Source organism: Cylas formicarius, unplaced genomic scaffold (assembly GCF_029955315.1).
Source record: "Cylas formicarius isolate icCylForm1 unplaced genomic scaffold, icCylForm1.1 PGA_scaffold_8__14_contigs__length_24414737, whole genome shotgun sequence".
In the NCBI taxonomy this organism is placed as follows: domain Eukaryota; kingdom Metazoa; phylum Arthropoda; class Insecta; order Coleoptera; family Brentidae; genus Cylas; species Cylas formicarius.
The window spans coordinates 13,082,199-13,105,263 of NW_026844361.1; the positions used below are offsets into that span (position 1 = coordinate 13,082,199).

A 23,065-nucleotide genomic window follows, 5' to 3' on the forward strand; every position below is an offset into this window, starting at 1 on the left:
TACCCACCCACTACTTCTAAAAACGGCTCCTAGGTGCGCTGTCATTTAATTTAGGCAAGAAGGTTATGGCGAACGGACAGTTTGTCGAAAGTTCGATACTTGAAAAACTAACGATGCGTCGCTGTATAGTGTAATAGACAAATCGCACCCTAAATTTGAGTGATTAGTTAAGTGAAAATGAAGGCGAAACCTTCCAAAAGAGTGGCCGGGATGATAATAAGATCCCGAAAGACCATCGCGAAGGATGGTGTGGTCACGGTAAGTTGACAGTTGCGTTAAATATATTCCCAACAAATATGAACTGGTTTTGTATTGAAATATCAGATGGTTTACGCATGTGAACTTTGTAAAATACTGTTTTCCTTACATTGAAAACTGGCAATGGGCTCGTTCAACTGGATACTTAATTCATTCAATTGCAATTCGTTAATCGAGACTTAGCGGTTTTTAGATTCGTGCTGATTTCACTTTTTTTGCGATATTCAATTATTACAATGATAAATTCGAACATATTGTACATTAGTCATCATACTTATAACGTGATTATATAGATTTGCTTTTCAAGGAAGTAACTTTAATGCTTCTACAAACAAAAGTTACTTATAGAATAACCAATATTTAATCCATAATAAAACATTTGTTGTTGATGCTAATACTAATGTATCAACTTATTATTATTATCAATGTTCTTTTTAAGCTCTAAAAACTTGTCTTGTGGGAAGGCTTTTGCCCCATCGTAATTTTCAGCGTTTTTAAAATTTTTCATTTTAAGCATTAAACTTTAATCTCTTCATTAACATATTTAGATGACGAGTGTCACTCTTTACACCGATAATTAAATGCGCAAATAATATCGACTAGGAATCTGAGTACTACGTCAGTGATACATAAATTTTTCCATTGTAGTGTCGACTTAAGTGCTTCATTATCTTCAAGAATTTTGATTTTCAAACAAAGAAATTTTTTTATCAATATTAGGCATTGCTTCAAGTTTTACAAATTGCCTGTGCCTTAATTATTTCTTTTAATGTTTTGTGTTTCTGGTAGATGATTTTAAAAATGTAAAATACTATTATGTTTTATTTATCCAGATTATCTCAAATATACCGAAAAAAATTTTTTATTTTATTTAATTTTTAACTAAACCCATGATTTATTAGGAAGCTTCGCTGTACCTTAAAGAGTAAATAAAGAATTTTAAAGAAAAATAAATGGCACCTAAAGCTCCCCCACCAGTAAGTCCGTTTTTACCGACTAGGATTAAGTAACACCGTTTTAGTGTAACAGAGAGTTTTTTTGGCAACAATGGGCAGTGTTTTTACCACAGTTTAAGCCGAAGCTAAGGATGCCATGAAATTGTGTGATGTATAGTGTGTATCAAAGTATGTCGTCTCGCCTTTTTTTATTTTGTTATAATTTTTGTTTAGTTTTCGCTAGTCAAAACAAGAATTGATTGCAACTGCGGATTTTCGTTTCATATTATCGCTTTCCATGGCGAAGGTATATTGGCTTTCTTTGTGAATGATGATAGCGGATTTGCGAAGCACCAGTGAATATTTGAACTTTCGTTTTTACCATGCACGTCGACAAAAATACGTAGATAATGAAGAGGTATTTTTAACTCGCAATCCTTTGTGGCATTTCAGTTCGTTGCCTCCGTGTGTAGTGTGTTTTCTGATAACTGGATATCCGATCTGAGAAATGATATCAGCTACAAAAACGAGTGTGATACAAAAGTTTGTCGTATTGACTTAAATTACTTCCGCATTTGACAAATAAAAGATTGATATTCGTTCTACCTTATCCCCGTTGAGAACATTTTTATATGCTACAGCGTTGCCATATTTCGCGTATTGGAGAGTTACTTGATTTTTTAAAATGAAACCCCCTAGGCGGCGTGTTTTACTTTTGATGGTACCCTAGACGTTTACGGCGAACGGTACATTTTGGTTAGTCCCATAAGCGGCGATTGATTTAAGGTATTATTAACGTTGCGACGTTGCCGCTTCTTCGAAAAAGCATCGACAGTAGAATTTTAAATGCATATTATTGCATTTTCCGATCCACAAGCACTTCATTTTTCGAATGATACGTTGCTATACCTATCTTCAGCGTTATTCGAGAAAATAAATATTTTCTTCATAGCTTCAGTTAATGTTCTAGTTTTGGATGTACCTTAGGAAGGTATCGAACATAATTTCTCAGTATCGAAATTAGTTTTACATTATACGGGGTTGGTCAAAACTAATGATTTGCTTGCCCGATACAAAAATGGTAAAACATGAAACATCCTCTATATTATCACATATTTTTATACCTAAATCGTTTGGTGTCTGAAATAAAAGGAGAAGAAATAAAGAAATAAGTAAAAAATAAATATAGAAATAAAATAGATTCAAAATGGAAGGAAACCAGAATTCTAATGCTCTTTTACTGAATTTGTTTATAACATAACTTTAGGAAATTTAAACCTCGGGATTCTATGAACGGAACCAAGTTATCTTCTGCGTTACCCATCGATTCATTCAAAACAAAACATTTTCTTCGTTTTAAGTAAGACGTTTTAGTAAAGACGGAATTACCCTGAGTTTCGAATTCCAGTTTGTAAAGTTTTTGTTAATCCTTGCAGATTTTCTCTTGTTTATGTGTTGTAAATCAGGGTTCGTTTCATTATACTTTCTGCATGTTTTGACTTGAATTTGCTCTTAGAATATGTAATAATAACGAAGTGTTTCATTTTTTTAAGAATGCACTTTTCACAATTTTTGCACCTCGTAGATAAATTATTAGTTTTCTCCAACCCTGTATAGTAGAGAACTAATTTCGATATTAAGAAACAATGTACAGCTACGTCCAAAATTTTATCTTTCTACTGGTTCCAGTGTCGTAGTACGGTTTGGTCAAGACCAGAAAAGATCTATAGGAACGTATTGTTCGAAAAAAATCATTAAGTGTTAGCGGATCAGAAAATACAATATTAAAAATTTCAATGATGGTGCTACTTATTCGAACAAGCGGCAACCTCGCATCGCCGCTTACGAAACTAACCAAATTTCCAATGTATCGTCCGATGCAAACGTCGAACGAAGTCAACAGAAGTTTATTCTGTATTAAGTAAGTTCTTAAGAGTTTAATCTAAATGTTCTATATATTACGGAGGTATTTGACTGTGATCCTCCAGTACGTACCTGATTCTCCAGCTTCTTGAGATCTAACATTGGGTTATTGTGTTTACAGAAAACGTACGCACACAGACCGACACCTTATTGCATGGTCACATCACTATCCGGCCCAAAATTCGTCGGTTATCAACTCTCTTGATTACGGAGCCGTCAAACTATCTGAGCCCGAGTCATTGAACCCAGAACTAAAACACCTTACCTCCCCTCTTCTCTTTAATAATTTCCACGTTAAACATATTAAAACATATTAAGCGTTCCATCACAAAATACGCTTCACCACAACCTTTCAATAGCAATGAAACCGAAAACAATCCCACACTTGCCACTGTTGTCATTCTTACATTCAAAATATCACTGACCACATATCAAAAGTTCTAAAGAAATATAACGTCAAAATCCATTTAAGATGCCAGGAGTTTACAGCAAAATTATCAACTAGGCTCAAAGAACACGAAAGAGCCTTACGACTAAGACAAACTCGTTAGCTGTTGCCGAACACAATTATGAATACGGATATAAAATTTTATTCGATAAAACTAAAATTTTTGCATGTAATCAATTGTTCTATTAACGAAAAATCCGAAATCTCTAAGCAACCTAACAATCTTAACCGTGACTCAGGTCTTTATCTGTCACCAATATGGGAATCAGTCGTCCGAGACGGTGTTTATGGCCCTCATTTACCAGGTACATTGATAAGCTGTTTTGGCAGGTCTGACAATAAAGAACTGTAAAGAAAAAACCGAAATACATAGAAACGTTACTTCAAAAGGGATAAGAAGCAGAAGTCTTTGCTTCTGTTGACTTATTTTTATTATAAAATTAAAACCACTTGCTTTGTCGCCCAACACAAAGAATTTAACAGTTTACAGGGGACAAAAACCTTCTTTCTTTCAAATAAACTTCCACAGGCTACTGTAATTTTTTTTATGTTACTTCTGGATTCCTCCTGCGCCGGTGTTTGCTGAGTCGAACATGCTAACGTTTCACCAATCATAGCTTCTCAGACAAGCTCTGTTGTTTCTTTGTTTTGGTGGTTTAGTGATGGTACCATTAACGTAATTCGGCAAGAGGTAACTAAAATATCAGTGCAAAGCTGGTCTAACGAATAGTAAAAAAGGACTAGGTGACGACAGTAGCGACATTGACGATTTTTTAAGTTATTATTATTATATTTAATATTTTGTATATTAATAATGATGACCATGTAGAAATGTAATGGAATAGAACCTAATAACTTGTTACCAAAAGATTGAAAACATACTTATATCCCGCTTGTTAGTGTAGGTAGATAAATTCCTAGGACGGTCCTGGAATGGTGACGAGTAAGAGGCTGCGGTTTTGGAATAATAAACAGTATGCAAAGTCATCCACGGGGTCGGTTGTAAAAGCACTATATTTCTGTATACCATAAACAAGACATATAGTAATAGAGATCTCAAACAACTCTTTCATCGTACTAATTGCGTAACTAATTTATTCTTTTGCCAAAAACCAAAAGCAGTATTTTACAACCATAGGATTTTATTTATTGTTACCCTTATCTTTCATATTAATTTTAACGATTTGTTTATTACCACAGTTTTTTTTTCAGACATCAGGAATTGGGAGTCCGAGCCTGTACCACGCTCTGGTTGTGATATTTCTCGAGTTCTTCGCTTGGGGCCTGCTGACCATGCCCTCGATCTCAGTATTAAACTCGACCTTCCCCGACCATACGTTTCTCATGAACGGCCTCATAATGGGCATCAAAGGTATACTGAGCTTCTTGAGCGCACCGTTGGTCGGCGCCCTCAGCGACGTATGCGGAAGGTACGAGATACGTTCGCGTGTGTACAGGGTGTCCCATTATAAATTATCAAAGTCCCTGCCAGTTTTCCTAAACCTTCAATGCAAAATATAAATTAATAATTTTATCTGCCAAATTTTGACGGGTCGGCGTTTTGCAGAGTCAATCGACTAGTGGGGCTGGTCAATTGACCATTTCTTAATCAACTAGTCATATTCGATCAAAATGTTTTAAATAACTTCTTGCAGTTATAGAATGTTATCTATCATTATTTAATAATATGTATTTTATAATAAATTATTATGCAACTTACCTATAATCGTCCTTAACTAATACCCAATATTATACTTAGTAATTCGGGAAATCGCAATAAAAATATGCAGGTGGTTATTGCTTGATGAAAATCCATTTAGCAAAATAAATAAGAACTAAAAATTCCGATTTTCACGAAATTATATATTTTCACATGTCAATTGTTTCGACAACACCGTGTCTTTATCAAATGTAATATTTACAAACTACCTGCTACTATATATACCGAAAAATGACCATAAAACCTTTATTAATGTAGTTGTGAGAATTTAAGTTTAATAATGAGCGGTATTTAAATCTAATTGATCGTTAAGCAATACATTTGAATGTCTCATTTTGTTAATTTCCATGGCTTCCAATAAATTTCATTTTTTACTTTTTGTGGCTGTATGTAAAATATCAAAATTGTCGTCAAAAATGTGTTTTTCTGTGTTAAGTGTATCAAAATCCCTTCTAACGCTACACTATTGTCTTTCGATGTACAAAACTTATTTCCCAGTATTCCACCTATGGATGTGATAGATTTAGTAGATTTCACCCTCACTCGGAAACAGGTCAACCCATTGATGAAACAAGATTTATTAGATTGCTTAATAGTATCTTTAGACCAAAATTATTTTGAATTTAATGGACAGATTTACATCTCTAAGGAAGGTTTGATTATGGGAAACCCACTTAGTCCTTCGTTATGCGAGATTTTTATGGATAATTTCGAAAATATACTAGAACATCCTTTAAGTAAAAGTTGAAAGATGATGTCTTTGCTTGCTTTGTTGGAACGGACAGACAATTCAATGTTTTTTTAAATTACATTAACTCATTACATAATCGTAAAAAATTCACTATCGAAATTGAACAGGATAACTCTATTAATTTTTTAGACTTAACTATTAAAAAAACGCAAAACAAATTAGATTTTTCCATTTACCATAAACTTTCACACATGGACGCAGTCGTACATAACAGCTCAAATCACCCTTATACACACAAAATGGCTGCATTTCACTCTTTTATACACAGACTTCTTAATACGCCACTCTCAACAGAAAATTACAACAAAGAACTTAATATCATTAAACAAATTCTACTGAACAACGGCTACAATTCGTCCATTATCGATAAAATTATAAATAAAAAAACAAATCCAGACAACAGTAAACTCTATTTATCCGAAACCTAATACAGAACACGAACAATTTAAAACAATACACACATAGGAGAACCTAGTGAAAAAGTTTCAAAACATTTGTCAAAATGTGGTTTAAAAATAGCTTTCAGAACTAACAATACAGTAGGAACATATTTAAAAAACAATAAAACGAAATGTCCAAAATCCCAAAAATCAGGTGTTGAAATGCGGATCTTGTCCTAAAATTTATATTGGACAAAATGGTAGATCCTTCAAGAAACGCATTAACGAACATAAAAGAGTGTTTAAAAACAATAGTCTAGATTCTAATTATGTTACACACTTAAACACAGAAAAACACATTTTTGACGACAATTTTGATATTTTACATGCAGCCACAAAAAGTTGAAAAATGTATTGCTTAACGATCAAGTAGATTAAATACCTCCCCATTATTAAACTTAAATTCTCACAACATTAATTAAGGTTTTATTTGATAAAAACACGGTGTTGTCGAAACAATTGTCATGTGAAAATATATAATTTCGTGAAAATCTGAACTTTTAGCTCTTATTTAAAAATATGGGGTGCTTCATTTAAAATTTCCACGTTAAATGTATTTTTATATCTTGCTAATTGTACCTTATGTAGTTCCAGAATGTGTCGCAGAATCTAGAAATGTAATGACAGGGTGTTTCATTTAAAAAACGAAAGTTTATATACTTTACGAGTATATTTACCGTAAATTAATAGTATTTATGCAACAAGTGCGATAAACGACATTTGACTCACGAGTTTATTTGACACGAGCGGAGCGAGTCACAAAACTCACAATTTAACAAATTAAAAATAATAGTTCATCGGATTACTCAATTTCGCACCATTCGAACGAAATATTTACTAGTTGCCATTGTTGTCTCTTTTTAACTGTGTACGTTCGACAAAGAGAGATATGTCATTTAAACAATGGAATTAGCACAATTTTAAAATTTTATGTTGTTTATTTAACTTTTGCAATTGATTATTTAGTAGTTTATTTAAAGAAAAAGACTGTAATTGGAAGAAAAATCATCAGAAGGATAAAATTTTTAAGATCGTATATGCAAGAAAAAGCAGATTTAACCTTCAATTTTTGTTTGTTTGTACTAATATTTGTCTGATATATTACGTAACATTTTTCTGTGTATTCGTTTTTGGGTACATTTCTTTAAAACAACACGAATACATTCACTGACATGAGCGTCAGAATTGACAAACGTCAAAATCGAAACCGTGCGGTAATATCTCCGAAAACATCCGATCGCTGCCGGAAATGGCCGGAAAACCGACGTGGTAAAGTGACGTTTCCCGCACGCTAGATCGGCGTGTAATTAGGCATTTTAAGATTTTGTTATTTGATATACAAAATATTTTTCCGGTTTTTGGATCAAATTGTGTAATTTCCGATACGTTCTGTCGTATTCGTATTAAAACGCGCTTTTTTGTTCCTAGGAAACTGTTCCTACTAGTCACAGTATTTTTCACTTGCCTACCCATACCGTTGATGACGATCAACACGTTTTGGTTCTTCGCGATGGTGTCGATATCGGGCGTGTTTGCCGTCACCTTCAGCGTGGTGTTCGCCTATGTTGCGGATGTGACCGACGAGAAAGAACGCTCTCTGGCTTACGGATTGGTGAGCGGCACCTTCGCCGCCAGCATGGTGATATCGCCGGCCCTGGGGGCCTATCTCATGGAAAGGTCGGTACCATCCGATTGACAAACCTCGTAACAATCGCCTTCTGCGATAGCTTATTCTTGTTTTTTTTCGAAAAATCGATGCAATCCAATTTTTCGGAAAGTATACGCGCTTGGCAACGAAACATATCTCGGCGACGGTATGTCCTACCGGGCCGCCATTGGTACAGAAATGATCAGCGTCGAACAAAAGAACTTTTTTTTTTCTGTTCTCCGTTATCCGTTTCTCTGTAGGCCTGGCATTAATTGGCTATATCTTTGGAACGATTTGCAACATGGCCTTCAAATTTGGCTCCTTTTAAGCCGCGGACGAGCTACACAAACCAGTAAAAAATGAGTCTGATCAAACCAAGGCGGCCATCTTTTTTTTTTAGATTTTCGACTGTTTTCTGGACATTGCTATGAAACGCGATAGTCATGACTTGCTTAAATGAAACAGTTCGCTGGCCAAACTGCAAACCATCGGGAAAAATACTTTTTTTATTTGCAAGTAGCGTTTTTAAATTTTTCCACATTTCTTTACAGTTTGTTTTATTTCTATCAATAATATCTTTAAAATATCTGTCTTTTTCTAATTTAATGCAACTTACAATGGATTTCTCTCTTTTTTGTAGGCACGCCATGTATCATCATTTTGTTCAAGTACCACTCTTTTATACAAACAGTCTCTTTGATACATCATTTCTTTTATCACAGGGTTTATCCACTTCTTGTTTTGAATTTTATGAAATTATATAAACATTTCCTATTTTTGCCGATTTGTCAAAAAGATATTCTATTAAACACATATAGTATACAGGGTGTTACATTTAAAAAAGTATGATGTAGGTTTACATGTTAGAATTGACCAAGATAAATTAACCACACGGTACAGTAAATGTGTTTTTCTGAACAACCAAGACACGGACTTATTCAACTTTAGCCTACATTTGTTTAAAAGAAAAGTATACCAATTTTTTTAACATTCTTTTAGTTACTGTCTATTTGCTTAGGAAATATCTTCTTCTATTCCCGACTATGTGTAATCTTATGTAATTGGATTTGTAATAAAAAAAAATAAACATAACGGGTATGCCTTGCAGATGGTCAGTCTCTCTAGTGGTTGCCCTCGCGACAGCGGTCGCCATATTGGACGTGTTTTTCATCCTGGTCGCGGTTCCCGAGAGTCTCCCGGAAAAAGTGAGGGTCTCACCGATCAGCTGGGAACAGGCTGATCCGTTCTCGTCGCTCCGCAACGTCGGACAAGACCCCACCATACTGTTGCTGTGTATAGCGGTGTTCTTGTCGTATCTGCCGGAGGCGGGGCAGTACAGTTGTTTGTTCGTTTACCTGAAACTCGTCATGGGATGGAGCGCCCCGATGGTGGCCGTGTTCGTCGGTTTGGTCGGCCTGTTGGCCGTCATCACACAGCTCTGTTTAGGTGAGTCCCGTCTCGAGAATTTTATAGGTATACTAGAACCAGAAATGTAGTGTTTTTACAACCGACCCCGCGATTAACTTTGCCTACTATTTATTACTCCAAACCCGCAGCCCCTTAAAAAAAATTAGTACAAAGTAACAATTTATTACGTTCTATTTCATTACATTTATAATATGATGTAAATAACAGTCACTTAAAAAATCGTTACTGTCGATGATCGATGATGAAATGATCAACTACGCCACTAATCAATCTCAACAAATACAGTCGAAACTATATATAGCGAAATTGAAGGGACTGCTTTTTTTTTGTTATGAAGGAGTTATCGGCACTTGAAAAATAACAATATGCATATGTAATACATAAAAAATTTCTCTAGCAGCTTAACTGAATATAGGGCTTGTTGAATGGTTGGTGGTGGTCCCAGATCAATTTCTTCATCTTCTTTCTCTTGGTGCTGTTTTGCTTATTGTAATATGGCTTCCTCAGTCAAGTCTGCTGTTGTAGGCAAATCCTGATCTATCGCCGTAAAATCTTGCAACTCCTCACTTGTAAACGTAATTGTTGTTTGAAACTGCTTTATCCACTCGCTTAGTGGCTGATCATCTTCCAAGTCCTGTTCGCATTCTGTCTCTGTCTCTGTAATTCCGTAGATTTGGAATATGGGGATGTGCAAGGCAGTTATCTAAGGGAAGTAATATTTTCCTCCCCTTTAATTCTACTTCCCATTTCAGCATCTCCTCTTCAAAAATTTGCTATGTCATCCATGCAGACTTGCTATTCGCAGCTACTAACACTCTTATACGTTCTTTAAGAAGTTTTCCAGCCACACACTTTTCGCTTCGAAATTTAAGAATTTTATTCCGGCGACATTTTGTAAAAAATTCCAGTTTCGTCAGCATTAAAAACGTCGTAGCAGGGTACTCTTCTGCTAGTTTTGGCCACGAATTCTCCAGCCAATCGTTAGTGACGTTTCTGTCGACATCGCGAGCTTAGCCACTTATCTGTCCATAATTTATACCATGTCTCTGAACTCCCCAACCATCCTTCCGCCAAGCTGTTTAGCAAACTTTTCTGCTTTTAGTTTTGCGATAGGTCCAAAGAGTGGTACATATTTAAGACGTTACTGTTGAAATCACTGCAGTATTGCTCGATCCAACCTGAATAATTTTTTCTTTGCACTACCAAGTCATGGATACAGTCGATGGTCCAGATCACTTTTCTTTTCTCTCCGTTCTATCTCCCGAATGAAAGCAACTTTGTCATCTAGAAATAAAATTTTTCGCTTACTCGCCATGCTCGTCGTATTCACTAAGTCAAATTAGAACTGATTGAAATGGTGTGCTTTTATACATACGGATAAAGGAATTAACATAATCGCTTAGTACGAGAAAAATACTTAGGTTCTCGGTACAAGTACAAGTCGGCTTACATTCCTTGCTGTGTTACTTGATGTGCCCTTTTTTCTTTCGGTATAGAGATTGATAAATTGGTTATACAGAGTGGATTAATACGTAGCTTTGTATGGAGACCTAATAGTACAACAAATTTTGTTCGTAATACAGAATTTTACGTTATACAGAGTTTCGCTGTAGGGAGTTTTCACTGTATTTGGATAGGTCTTTAGATAATTTGAAAAAAAGCACTAGAGCTAAGTGTGTAATTTTGAAAGCCCATATAAATTGCGTCATTGTGCTTTATTTATAATTTGAATCTATTGCTATCTAATGTTATAGAAAAAGTTGACTAATATCTTTTCAAGGTGTTTTTAAATTTAAATTCGCAGAAATAGCGTGTGTCATTGTCAGATAATAAGATAATACAGATATGTTATATAAATTTTATACATACATATTCTATAATTAATATTTTTGAAAAATTGTAAAAATTATTTACACACAGTTATTTAGTATTGCCCAGTATGAGTATTTTTGTGTCTCTGTCATATTTATAGAGAGGCTAATCAATTGGTTTGTTTAGCGTAACCTTGGCAAAATTTGAAGGTCATTGCGCCTTAGTTTTGCTTCCGCCGAAATTATTTCTGTCCTTTCTTTTTTTTTATATTTTATTGTTCTATCTTGTTCAAATGCTATTTGCAACTAAAAAATGGTCAGTTCGTTAATAGATTACTATTGTATTATTCGTTGCAGGAATATTAATTAAAAATCTAGGCGCGAAACACACCATAATGTTGGGATTACTCTTCGAGATGCTGCAACTGTTATGGTACGGTTTCGGTACGACTACGTGGATGATGTGGGGTGCCGGTATATTGGCGTCTGTAGGTTCCATCACGTACCCCGCAATTTCCGCCTTCGTGTCTGTTCACAGTACCGCCGACAGGCAAGGGGTCGTACAAGGTAACTTCAATTTAGTCGCTAAAATGGCATAGAACGTTTCTTCAAACAAACGAACAACAAATCAATCCTATTTATTTTCAAAATCTTCTATCTGTCAAACACAAAATTCCGTTACCAGCAGTTTACAGCCTAAGAACTGTAGGCTAAAAGAACACGAGAGAGCCTTAACACAAATAAACTCAACAGCAGACATCAAATCTAATTCGATAAGACTAAACTTCTTACATGCAATGCACCAAAGAAAAACCCGAGAATAAAAATCAAATTTAAAGTAATATTTGTGTTTAAAATTCTTATATTATGTAGGTTAGGTTTTGTATTTCACATCACCATCCAGCCCAAAAAAACAGAGCCGTATAACTATCTCAACCCGAATCACTGAACCCAGAATTGAAACACCTTACATTTGCTCTTTTCTCTAATAATAATAATAAATAAAGCCAACCCACATATAACGTCAAAACCAGATTTGGTACTTGTCCTAAAATCTCTCAGCATCTTCAATCTGTCAGAGGTAAAATAAAAAATGTCAACGAGGCTAAAAGAACATGAAGAGGCTTAAGACTACGACACATCAAATCATCAGCTATACGAAATCAACGAAAAATCCAATAGTCTATGGAAATCCATAACCAACCTAATAATCTTAACCTCGACGCAGGTCTTTAGCCGTTCGAGACAATGTTCATGCCCCTCGTTTAGGTCCGCCCCCCTCAAACCGTATATGGGGGTATAGAGTAAAATGCAGTTAAGCTCTAAAGAAGCCAACAGGATGATTGGCGAATAGTCAGCAAGTTTGATTTATCAATAACGCACGAGGAATCCAACAAATTTGTAAACAGTATTCTAGTGTGGAAGTTTCTTTGAAAAAAAAACTCTCTCCAACAGCTCTCCAAGAAATGTTAAATTGTTTTATGTTTATATGGTTAGGCTTAAATTCTCACGGAAGGAGAACACCGACCGCTGGTGCTGTCGCAAATTAATTATGTCATTTTCCCAGCGTATTGACGTTTTAAAAATAATAAATACGGAGTGTTCAAAAACTAATATTAAAAATTTAAATTAAAGTTTACTTACTATGCTCTTTTCGGTTAGTGAACCGGAATTCAGTGTTAACTCGAAACCTTAATTATATATATATATATATATATATATATATATATATATATATATATATATATATATATATATATATATATGTATATCTCAAATTAACTAATAAAGAATACATAAAAATTCTAAACAACCAATCTTAACCGCGTCTTTGCCCTTGACCAATATGGGAATCAGTAGTCTTAGACGACGTTCATGGCGCTCCTTTAGCTCCGCCCCCTTCAAACCGTCTGTAAGCATGTACAGAGTAAAATGCAAGCTAGCTAGCTCCGAAGAAGGCAACAGGAGGAATCCAGAAGATTTGTAAATAGTATTAGCAGGTTTCTTTGAAAAATTAAAATAAAGACTTTTTATTATTATTATTATTATTATTATTAATTTTAAAATCGCCACTTGAGTATTTTTTCAAGCTTTATTTGTTGATTAATTTGTCCAGTAGTAAAAACTTTAAATAGGTTTACTTTTTTTTTACTGATTTTTTAGACGTGACCGTTGACGTTACTGCTGCTTCTGTCGCGTGCAATATTACCAGGATTTCAATGATCTTATTTTAACCTACACTACCGTTGGACCTTGACCGACGAAAAATATAATCTAATTAGCAGCCACGCATACACGCTACAATTTTTGTACGTTAATGAGCGAGGTGGGGCCGCGTCACGCAAAAAACCTTTTTCCATTTCTTTCCGTAGACCGAATTGGCGCCAAATGAATTTGAATGGAATCGATAGTCGTAATAATAAGAACGAATTCGCGAAATTACATTTTCTATAACACGCTAACATTCGCTAGAAAAATTAATTGATGTGGTAAAGTTTATAGCGATTACATTAATGCGACGCGTATCTTTTTTTTTTCTTATTATTAGTTGACAGTGGTATCCAAAACCGACTCGTTTTTAAGTTTTTAAGTGACGGCTATGGAGCCATTTTAATTTTTTTACTTTTCACCAAACTCTTAAATATTCTTGACTACGATTTTATACGCCAACTTGAGATATGGGATATTTTTTTATTTATAAAAAAATATTTGTGATGGAAGCATTTGCACTTTAAATTCAATTCCATTAAAATCAACGACGAATGAACATAATAACACAGAAAACTGTTTTCATACATCTTTGTGTGTGTATTTTGAAGAGAATTGAAAAGTTAGAAAAACCATTTTGAAATTTCATTTTATGAGCAACAATTAAAAAAAACTATGTATAAGTATTTGACAAACGGTGTTTCTTCTTTGCTATTAGGTAACGGGATTTTTGAAAATATTTAAGATATGTGTTATAGTGTTTTCCTGACCCCATTGTTCGACAAGCAAAAATAATACCATTTTACTACGTGTGTGCGTCTGATGAAGTGACGGTTATAAACCAAACTAACCAAACAATCGAGGATTTTGCCTTTGGTGTTTTGACCCAAAGATTCCCATCATTCCATTATATAAAGTCATTTCAATAACACCTTGTATATGTATAAAGGATATTCGACATTCAATATTGATATCTCATCAATTGGGGCAAAGGTGCTTCAAGAATATCTACAATTTTTGCCAAACACCCTGTATGATAATAATGATGTAGATTTTATTCCAGTAATTTTAAACACTTTACGGCTGCCCTTCTCTCTAATAATTTCCGCATTAGGTATATTAAGCGTTGCATCATCCCAACCTTCCAAAGACAATGGGTCCGAAAGCAACCCCACACTGTTGTCCTTCCTTACATTCAAAACATTACTGACCACAATCTATCTATAGAAATCTATAGAATTCTATAAGCAACCAAACAATGTTAACCACGACTCAGTTCTTTACCTCTCTCCAATCAGTCCATCCGAGTGTTCCCTTAGCCCCGCCCCCTTCAAACCATACATGAGCAGATACAGAGTACAATGCGAGTCAGTTTCAGTGAAGCTCCGAAGAAATTTGTAGTAAATTCTAAAGAGACTAAAAGCACTCGTGACTAAAGTAGCTTATATCAAACCTCTTCCACAATTCGTGCTTTTTACCAGATTTAAAAACTCATTGTTGTTTTCTTTCAGGGATGGTGACGGGTATGAGGGGCCTGTGCAATGGTCTCGGGCCAGCCATGTTCGGCGTGATCTTCTATATGTTCCATGTTGACTTGAACGAGGGGGAAAACAACCAGAACGCCACACATTCCACTATGGTTTTCGAAACGTACACAGAGGTAATTCGCGATTTAAATTGATTTTACTAAGGCACAGCTGCAATATATGCAATTAATACTGCTACTAATATGTAACTCTGAAACTGCCCTAACACCCATAGAGGATGTGGATATACTTTTTTTTTAAACTGTAGCGAAATCATCAGAGAAACAATTTTACAAAAATATTTTTATTAAAATTTATTTATTTATTTATGTTTATTGAAATGTTAGGTACGTACATAGTGTTTAATGGAAAACGTAAGTTTTATACTCAATGTTTGGACAGTTTTATCATACGTTTGTCCAAGTCCCCAACTTTTCTCAGCATTTTGTTTTTTCATTTAGGGGTTTACCTCACTTATCCAATTATTTATGAGCTGTCATTTGAATTTAGTTATTTTATTTTATTATTTACGTGTTTTTGTAGGAATAAACATTTGTAAACAAAGTAAAGACATATAAATTATGTGATAATGCTTATTTGAGATGCCTACCTAAGAATTATTTTTCAAATACGGTATTATACCTTCAACGGATGATTTAATTTTTGCTTATGCAGATTAGAAATCCAAATTAGAAAATTCGTTAAGTTAAACTTTTCTCATGTTAATGAATAGCGATTAAAGAAAGTTCAACAAAAATTGAGTTTTGAGGGAAGAGAAAGAAACTTTAAACAAGAATCTAACATATATTGCTTTAGACAGTTGTGTTATTTACCATTACGATTATTATGGGGCTCTCTGTTCTAATTTTTACAAAATGCAAATAAAAAATTTGATTTTTTTATGCCGTTTTATTGACAAAACTAGAGTCAAAAAAATATGTGAAAATAAAAGATAAATAAAGTAAATAAAAATTAAATTTTATATTTTATAATTTTTTTATAATTTCTTATTGTTATCTTTATTATTAATTTTAATTAATTGATTATATGGTTAGATTGGCTTCAAATTTGAACTTTGTTTTGTTTTGGCAGCTTGTGCCGGGGCCGCCGTTCGTTTTCGGCGCCTTCCTAGTCATATGCGCCATATTCGTTGCTTCGTTTCTCACGCCCAAAGCACAATTAGAAACAAGTAAGTGTTACAAAGCACGTTTGCGTTGTCTGATTTCCTATTCGAGAGCAATCATTTTTTTTTCTACGACCGTCATGAAAAAATCACAATCTAACAAATTAAAAATAATAACAGATTATCGGATTACTAAATGCAAAAACACACACGAATTTCTCAAAAAATGTCAATCACTTCACACACTTTTTGTATAAAAAAATATCTATATACTAAGAAGTATAAACGCATTCTTCAAATTTCAGGATATGCATTATATGATCGAAAATGTATTTGACTCTAACAGTACTAACTAGAACTAAAAAAAGTCGATTATTTGGTAGTTCATTTTATGGGTTGTAGAACCAATAAACCTAGTGCAAATCCTGAGAAAATTTATTTGAAAGTTATTTGAAACAAAAATAATTTGGATAACCTTTATTATACTCGGTAGATTAGTATCAATGTACTTTGTGGTTATTCCGTTCAAACTGCTATTTTTTTTTACTTAAAATTTCTAAGATTTTGAAACTAGATTTTTACTTTGTTTTATGCACATTATTCATCTATTTACTGAAATTGAGTTCTAAAATTATATAAAGTCTTTGCACTAGATGTACGCAGATGACGTGCTTTTAGCACGATTCACTAGACGTTTCATAAATCTCAAGGTAGATGGCGCTCAAGTCACCTAAATTCAAATTAAAAAATTCGTTAAATTTCAAATACAAAAGTTATTGGATCAGAATTCAGTGTTAACTTAAAGCGTTAACCAAAAAGGTGTCAATTTTATTTTTAGTTGCATCATAGAAATAAGAATTGATGAGGTAATTAGATTTATTGGCATATTTTTGCGGTACAGTCATTTAGCTGATATATTGTAAGTTCTCTCTGAATGACAATTATATTAAATGAAATATGTTCACGATCATCTAGTTAGGACAAGAGTTATTATATGATTAATTAATTGAGAATAAGCGATAAAAGACATAAAAAATTACAGTTAAAACAGAATCAGCCATATGTAAACTAATAAAAAAAATGCTTACGTTTCGCCATCGTCCTGGTGGCTTCTTCAGAATTGAGTTAAAACTGGCTCGCGTTCTACTCTGTCTCTGCTTATATATTGCCTGAATGAGGCGGGGCTAAAGGAAAGGCATGAACCATGGTCTCGTTTGGTTGGTTATAGATTTCTATGGATTCTACTAACGAAAAATTTGAGAATCCATTGAAATTTGTAAGCAATCTTAACCGTCACTCAGGTCTTTGCTTTTCACCATCCGCCCCTCCCTTAGCTCCGCCCCCCCTTAGCTCCACCCCCCTCGAGCAATATATAAGCAGGTACAGAGTAGAATGCGATCCAATTTCATAAGGGTTTTTAGTTGTGGTGAATACGGATTACATTCTATTTTTTCAAATACTATGCTCAGTTACTTTATTTTGTTGATTATGATAGGGTGATGTGATTTCTGTCTCATTGTTGCACGCCTTATTTGCCAAACCTAGTTCCGAGTGAAAGTTTATGACGTTTATGTCGAAGAATCAATCAAAAAGTCACCAAAATGAATCGAAATTGAGGCCAGTAGTATAACTTTTTTTGCTTAGAAATCATCACTGTATCGTAATTTTTATATAAAAAAAAAGTAACGGAACGATACTAATAATGCCATGAAATTTATGTCAAAAAATAGGATGTAATCAAATTCACGATTTCGAAAATCCTCCGGATTCAATTTATCATGTCTATATTTTAAAAACTGCTCGAGCCACACAGAGATAACAATTTCTAGAACTAAATTTTAACACCCTGTATATTTTTTCTTTTTTTGTTTTTCGAAAATTTCTCAACAACCGGCAATATTTTAGGTTGTTATATTCCATTTCGAAGGTGCTCTTTCCAACAAAACACAACGAATGTAACATAACCATAAATACAGCAAAATCGAGTGTTTACGCATGCGCGTCGCCAAAACTCGGACGCTGATGGGTAGTAGCGCCAACGATTTACCGAACTCCAAATACGTCCATTTTATAAATCGAATAGGAAATCAGACAGTGTAAGCACGCTTCCGAGTGTCAGAAAATACATTCACCTTCGCGCCATATTCGAATATTCGACCGAAATATTTTCAGATATACCTTTAGACACGCATTACGAGTTAGAGCGTGGCCAGAAAGTGGCCGGTACTCTCAGTCCCTTGATTCCGACCAGGGGCGGTATAGACGCAGCGATACTCTAAATGTCTGGACTTTTGTTTTTATTTGACATGAAACGAACCGCTGGTTTTGCACTTTTCTAAAATGCTGGCCGGGGATTGAGATAGATATATTTTGGGATACGCGAGCTCGTTCGCGTGTGAACCGGACCAAGAAGAAATATTTTAACGCAACTTTTATTTCTTCAAAATAACTCCTAACTAAACATCCATATGTATCCCAATTACAATATCAAAAACAAAGTAGTTTTCAAGTTCTCGGGCATATTAATTGGACCAACAGTGTTTTTTTTTTAATTACCGTTTGTACATAGACCTTATAATACAGAGACAGAGTCTATCCTATAAGGTTCGTAATATTTTAAATTTCCCTTTCAAAATAGACAAATGCACAGATATAGTTGGCGTAGTAGATATGTAAGGCCGCTTAAGGAGCACATAACCTCAAACCTTATAAAATCATACAGACTGAGTTCACACTTTAAAGATTTGCCATATCGTGTTAAAATTTGTGCTTTTAAAATACGTATTTTGAAATATTAGTTAACAAGCGTGTGAGCTGCAAAGGCCAAAATTTTGCATGTAAAATTAAATTAATATCGCAATGATGTCGGTTTTGTAAATTTGAACAATTTCACACAAGTTGAATAGTTATAACAAAGAACTGTGGAATATTCACATCTCTTTTAATGGAGGGTAGAAGTAAAAAACAAAACTATTGTTTAATTAAAAAAAAAAGGTTGGTTGGCCTCTTACAAAATTAAACCTCTAAAAAACAGTAAAATTTTAGCTTACTCTTACTAAAATGAGCACTGTTTGCTGTATATATTCATGTTATTATTTAAAATCCACAAAGGGAAAATAAATTGGAAGAGGTACGCGTTTATTAGTTGATATTTACATAACCTTTTTGTTTTGGTTCATTTTCCATAGTAGTTACTGAATTAACTAAAAAATTGACGAAAATTTGAACAAGTTCAACAGAACAAAATATTTTCACTATGCAGGTCAGTATTCCATCCAAAATGCACGAGACGTCATTAGTTTTTATTACTTTTTATTTTCTCATAAAGGGTGTATTAGATAAAACACACATTTCTTTTCTTTAAATTGTTATTTTTTATTTTTTTTATAGGTAGACAAATATGCTCTTCACGATGATAAAATTTTTGAAAATATTTTTGTTCTGCATATTTGCAAGACATTTTTTTATTGTCTTTCGCTTTTATTCTCTTATTTGATATTATGAACGTCATGCGGGCAGCTATATCGCTTCCTAAAGCGTTACACGGCCTTGTGGTGTATATTTTTCCTTTTTTTTATTGTTGTAATTCAAATATGGATGACAGGAACATAACGAATGATATTGTAAATATTAATAAAAATAAACCATAGCGCAAATAAATTTTCTTGGTCCAATTCGTATGCGACTGGGCTCGTACGTTATTTGTGTACATACAGAGCGTTTTGGAAAAGTGGCGATAGGAAATTCGTTCTGAAATCATGGTTTGGCTCACTGTAATTTGTGTACGTCTCCATCCCATTCATTTGTCCGTCGATAGCGGTTTAACGCACTTCTCCAAAATTTTCAGAAATGGTAAGGGTTTGAGGAAGGTCTCTCTCGTTTTGCGCGATGATGCCGTCAAATGTACCGGTGACCGAGGTGAACTTTTAGTTGATTTGGATGTCCATATTGTGATTTCAGAATCGGTGGAGTTGCTTTTCGCGTGGATACACTTGTCGCTAAATTCTAAACTAACCAAAATATATTAAAGTACCTCAGTGCGGAGAGCCCTTTTTGATATTTCATTACTAAAAGGTCGTTCAACGTGGTCCAAATTTGGGACCGCCCCCTTAAAACCTTCAGTTTTGTAGAACAAGCGGTATAAGATCAAAACTAACCAAAGTTATATCTCTCGTTGGGTATGATTCTATAGGAGTTACCATAATCGAAAGCGGATCCTTTTTGTCAGAATTCGACAAATAAAGATAATTGTTGTTATTAAATATCAGCCTGTTAGCAATCGGGTATCGAAACGGGGCTCCGAACTGCGGACCATTCAGTCTTTAACTGCGCACCCCACCCTGTAATTTGTTACTTGGATCGTATGAGATGCAGTGAAAATATTTATTTTTATACTGAGGTTGTGTTAATGTAAAAATTGTATTTAAGTTTGCAAAGGCTCGCTTGTCGATTGGTGGTCCAGTAGACTCTAATTTTTCTTTTCCTGTTATTTCAAACAAAAAGAGAATCGTTTTTTTTTGTTGTTGTGTGGCAATATGGCATTATGTTAACTAACGACTATTTCTTTTGAAAAGTCAAACCAAACATCGGAAGACGCACTTGTAACCAAACACAACAAAATAGTTGTGTATTTTTACGAAGCGTTTAGTTAAAAGTGGCAACATCCGGAACGCATGTAAAATACAACTTTCCTCGAATTTTAATGTTTAAAAATTAAAGCATAATGATCGAGCTCAGAAATGTGTAGTTCTGCAAATGCTGTAGGATCTACTTGTACCTCAAAGTTATCAGTTAGGTTCCTCTTCTTTTTCCACACCAATGTCTTCAACTTTTTTATTTCTATTTCATATTCATTTTTAATTGTTTATAGGCTAGCATCATTTCTGTCTTATCACGAAGCTTAGTAAAAAATCAATGTTAGTAAAAACTGAAACAGTAATAATATTATTTGTTGGTGTTAGTGCCTCTTTAGAAGCTTCCCATACTCATTTAAAGGTTTAAATACTCCCAACAACCTCTGTAATTAACACTTGAAAAAATCGTATATGTAATAATAATGATTCAAATCAACTTGTCAGTGTCTGGCAACTTAAAGCATTTTCCTTTTCAATCCTTTCCTTCTTGAGAATTTTCCTAAATTGGCCAATAGTCTTAGACAACAAAGAAGCGTTTGGATATAATTCGTCACGTTTTCAATGGCAGGGTAAAACGTAGAGACATCTGTGAAATAATTGCGCAAGCTAATAACACCTACGTTTCGCTAGCATCTATTTGGCCTGTAGCAAAGTTTTTAAACGTCATTATAAAATCATTTTTCAAGGACTTAAGTTAATTTAATTTCTTTATTTTTTTTTTAAATTTTCTATCAAAATTAATTTGATTTTAGAGTTTCAAATATTTGTCAGAACATAACACTCGATCGTATTTTGTTTTTATTTACTGCCGATGAGGTTCATTTTTATCATGTCAGCGTCATCAGTTCAAAAGGTAACATAAAGGTAAGAGGAACATAACGATGTAAGGTATTTTTGAAAGGGATGAGATTTGTTTCCACTACTGCAAACCAGAAATGTCGTCAATCTATAAGTGGGCCTTTGTCATACCGATTAGGTTACAGGTCAGCGGTTATCCTACTTCTTGCTTACCAAGAATTATTAGAGAGTACCCAGTGTTGGTGGGGACTTGTGAGAATTTTCGATACATGAACAACAATAACCTGTTACTCTCTAACTAATTAATTTTATCGGAATAAAGGTAAAATGATGTTAGTTTCAGTTAGTTGATATAAAAAACATTCTACTTTGTAAATATACATAATAAGTATTTTTTATTTATCATCAAGTATTTGATAAATGTGCCCACTTTCTGCCTGTACAAAGTTAGTTTTAAGAATAAACTACTGCTAGGTTATTTATTGCATTTTGGTTTCCAGAACTGTCCAGCTTAAGTTGAAAATTTATGTTTGCCGGGTAATTGGGATAATTCTTCATTTTTAGGCTGTGGTTATTTTAGTTTTCTGAAAACTGTGCATAATTTTGTAACTTTAGAACAGTATCTTGGAACCTGTCCCGCTTAATACCCCTACAGTTGATTGTACTTGTGGGTATTTGCTTCACACACTCACAGAGACACACATATCTGGCATCTTTATTGTTAAGCCTTATTTCCCATGAGGTCAGTTTTTGTACCATATTTATTTTTAGTTTTTTTTCCTCGACTTTGTTAATTGTTTTAAAAAGTATTGTTAGACTTTAGAATTGTCACCTTGAATAAGAAATTAAATGACTGTTTATCTATGTTTTTTTTCTTTGGTGTGCAAATGTAATCGTCTTCTGTTAGGTGTCCAAGTATGTTGTAGGGATGGGCATAGACTAAAAAATCACTCGGGTTCGAGTTAATGTTGAGTTCACGCCAACTACTATGGTCATTCGCCCGTTAACAATACCGTAGAGGAATTTTCCTTTTGGCCACAGACTAACGCGTAATAAAGAAATATAACCTATATTTACATATAGACATTTAAAAACGTTTACCAAACAAGATCACACGAAAAAAGACCGACATCAAGGTTTTTGGGACGAATACAACAGATTCACCACAGCGACAAGGAACTCCGCCGAAATTTATTGAACGCCAAAGTTCTTCTGTGTTACCAACATACGAAAAAGATATTACATTAAAGGGCAATATAAAGGTAGAATTCAATTACCCAGTGAATAATGAAAAATTGCGTTATAAAAATCAGGTTAGAGATTTAGGTGTCATTTTAAAGAAAATGTTGATTTTAAAGATACACGTAGAAAAAGGTCTCAAACTTTTAGGTTTCACCTTGAAAAATTGTAATTC

At 34.0% G+C, this 23,065-nt stretch overlaps 2 protein-coding genes across 3 annotated transcripts in view; one reads left to right on the forward strand and one right to left on the reverse strand.

Annotated features, from left to right (window-relative positions):
• Positions 1-3,736, reverse strand: part of LOC132706151 (coronin-6) — a 32,190-nt gene extending 28,454 nt beyond the window's left edge. Inside the window, exon 1 of the mRNA XM_060677317.1 lies at positions 3,189-3,736. Within this exon, the coding sequence (XP_060533300.1) occupies positions 3,189-3,218 (30 nt within the window). The 5' untranslated portion in view covers positions 3,219-3,736. The remainder of the gene's footprint in view (positions 1-3,188) is intronic.
• On the forward strand, positions 65-22,515 carry LOC132706152 (hippocampus abundant transcript 1 protein). Of its 2 annotated transcripts, none has more exons than XM_060677319.1 (8): positions 65-258; positions 4,777-4,994; positions 7,904-8,152; positions 9,232-9,569; positions 11,720-11,929; positions 15,082-15,230; positions 16,189-16,285; positions 18,392-22,515. In XM_060677319.1, the coding sequence occupies exons 1-8, from the start codon at positions 178-180 to the stop codon at positions 18,496-18,498; spliced, it is 1,449 nt and encodes a 482-aa protein (XP_060533302.1). In that variant the 5' UTR covers positions 65-177; the 3' UTR covers positions 18,499-22,515. The 2 variants fall into 2 exon arrangements, with proteins under 2 accessions (XP_060533302.1, XP_060533303.1); XM_060677320.1 differs by having other exon boundaries at positions 20,067-22,515.
• The last annotated feature ends 550 nt before the right edge of the window (positions 22,516-23,065 follow it).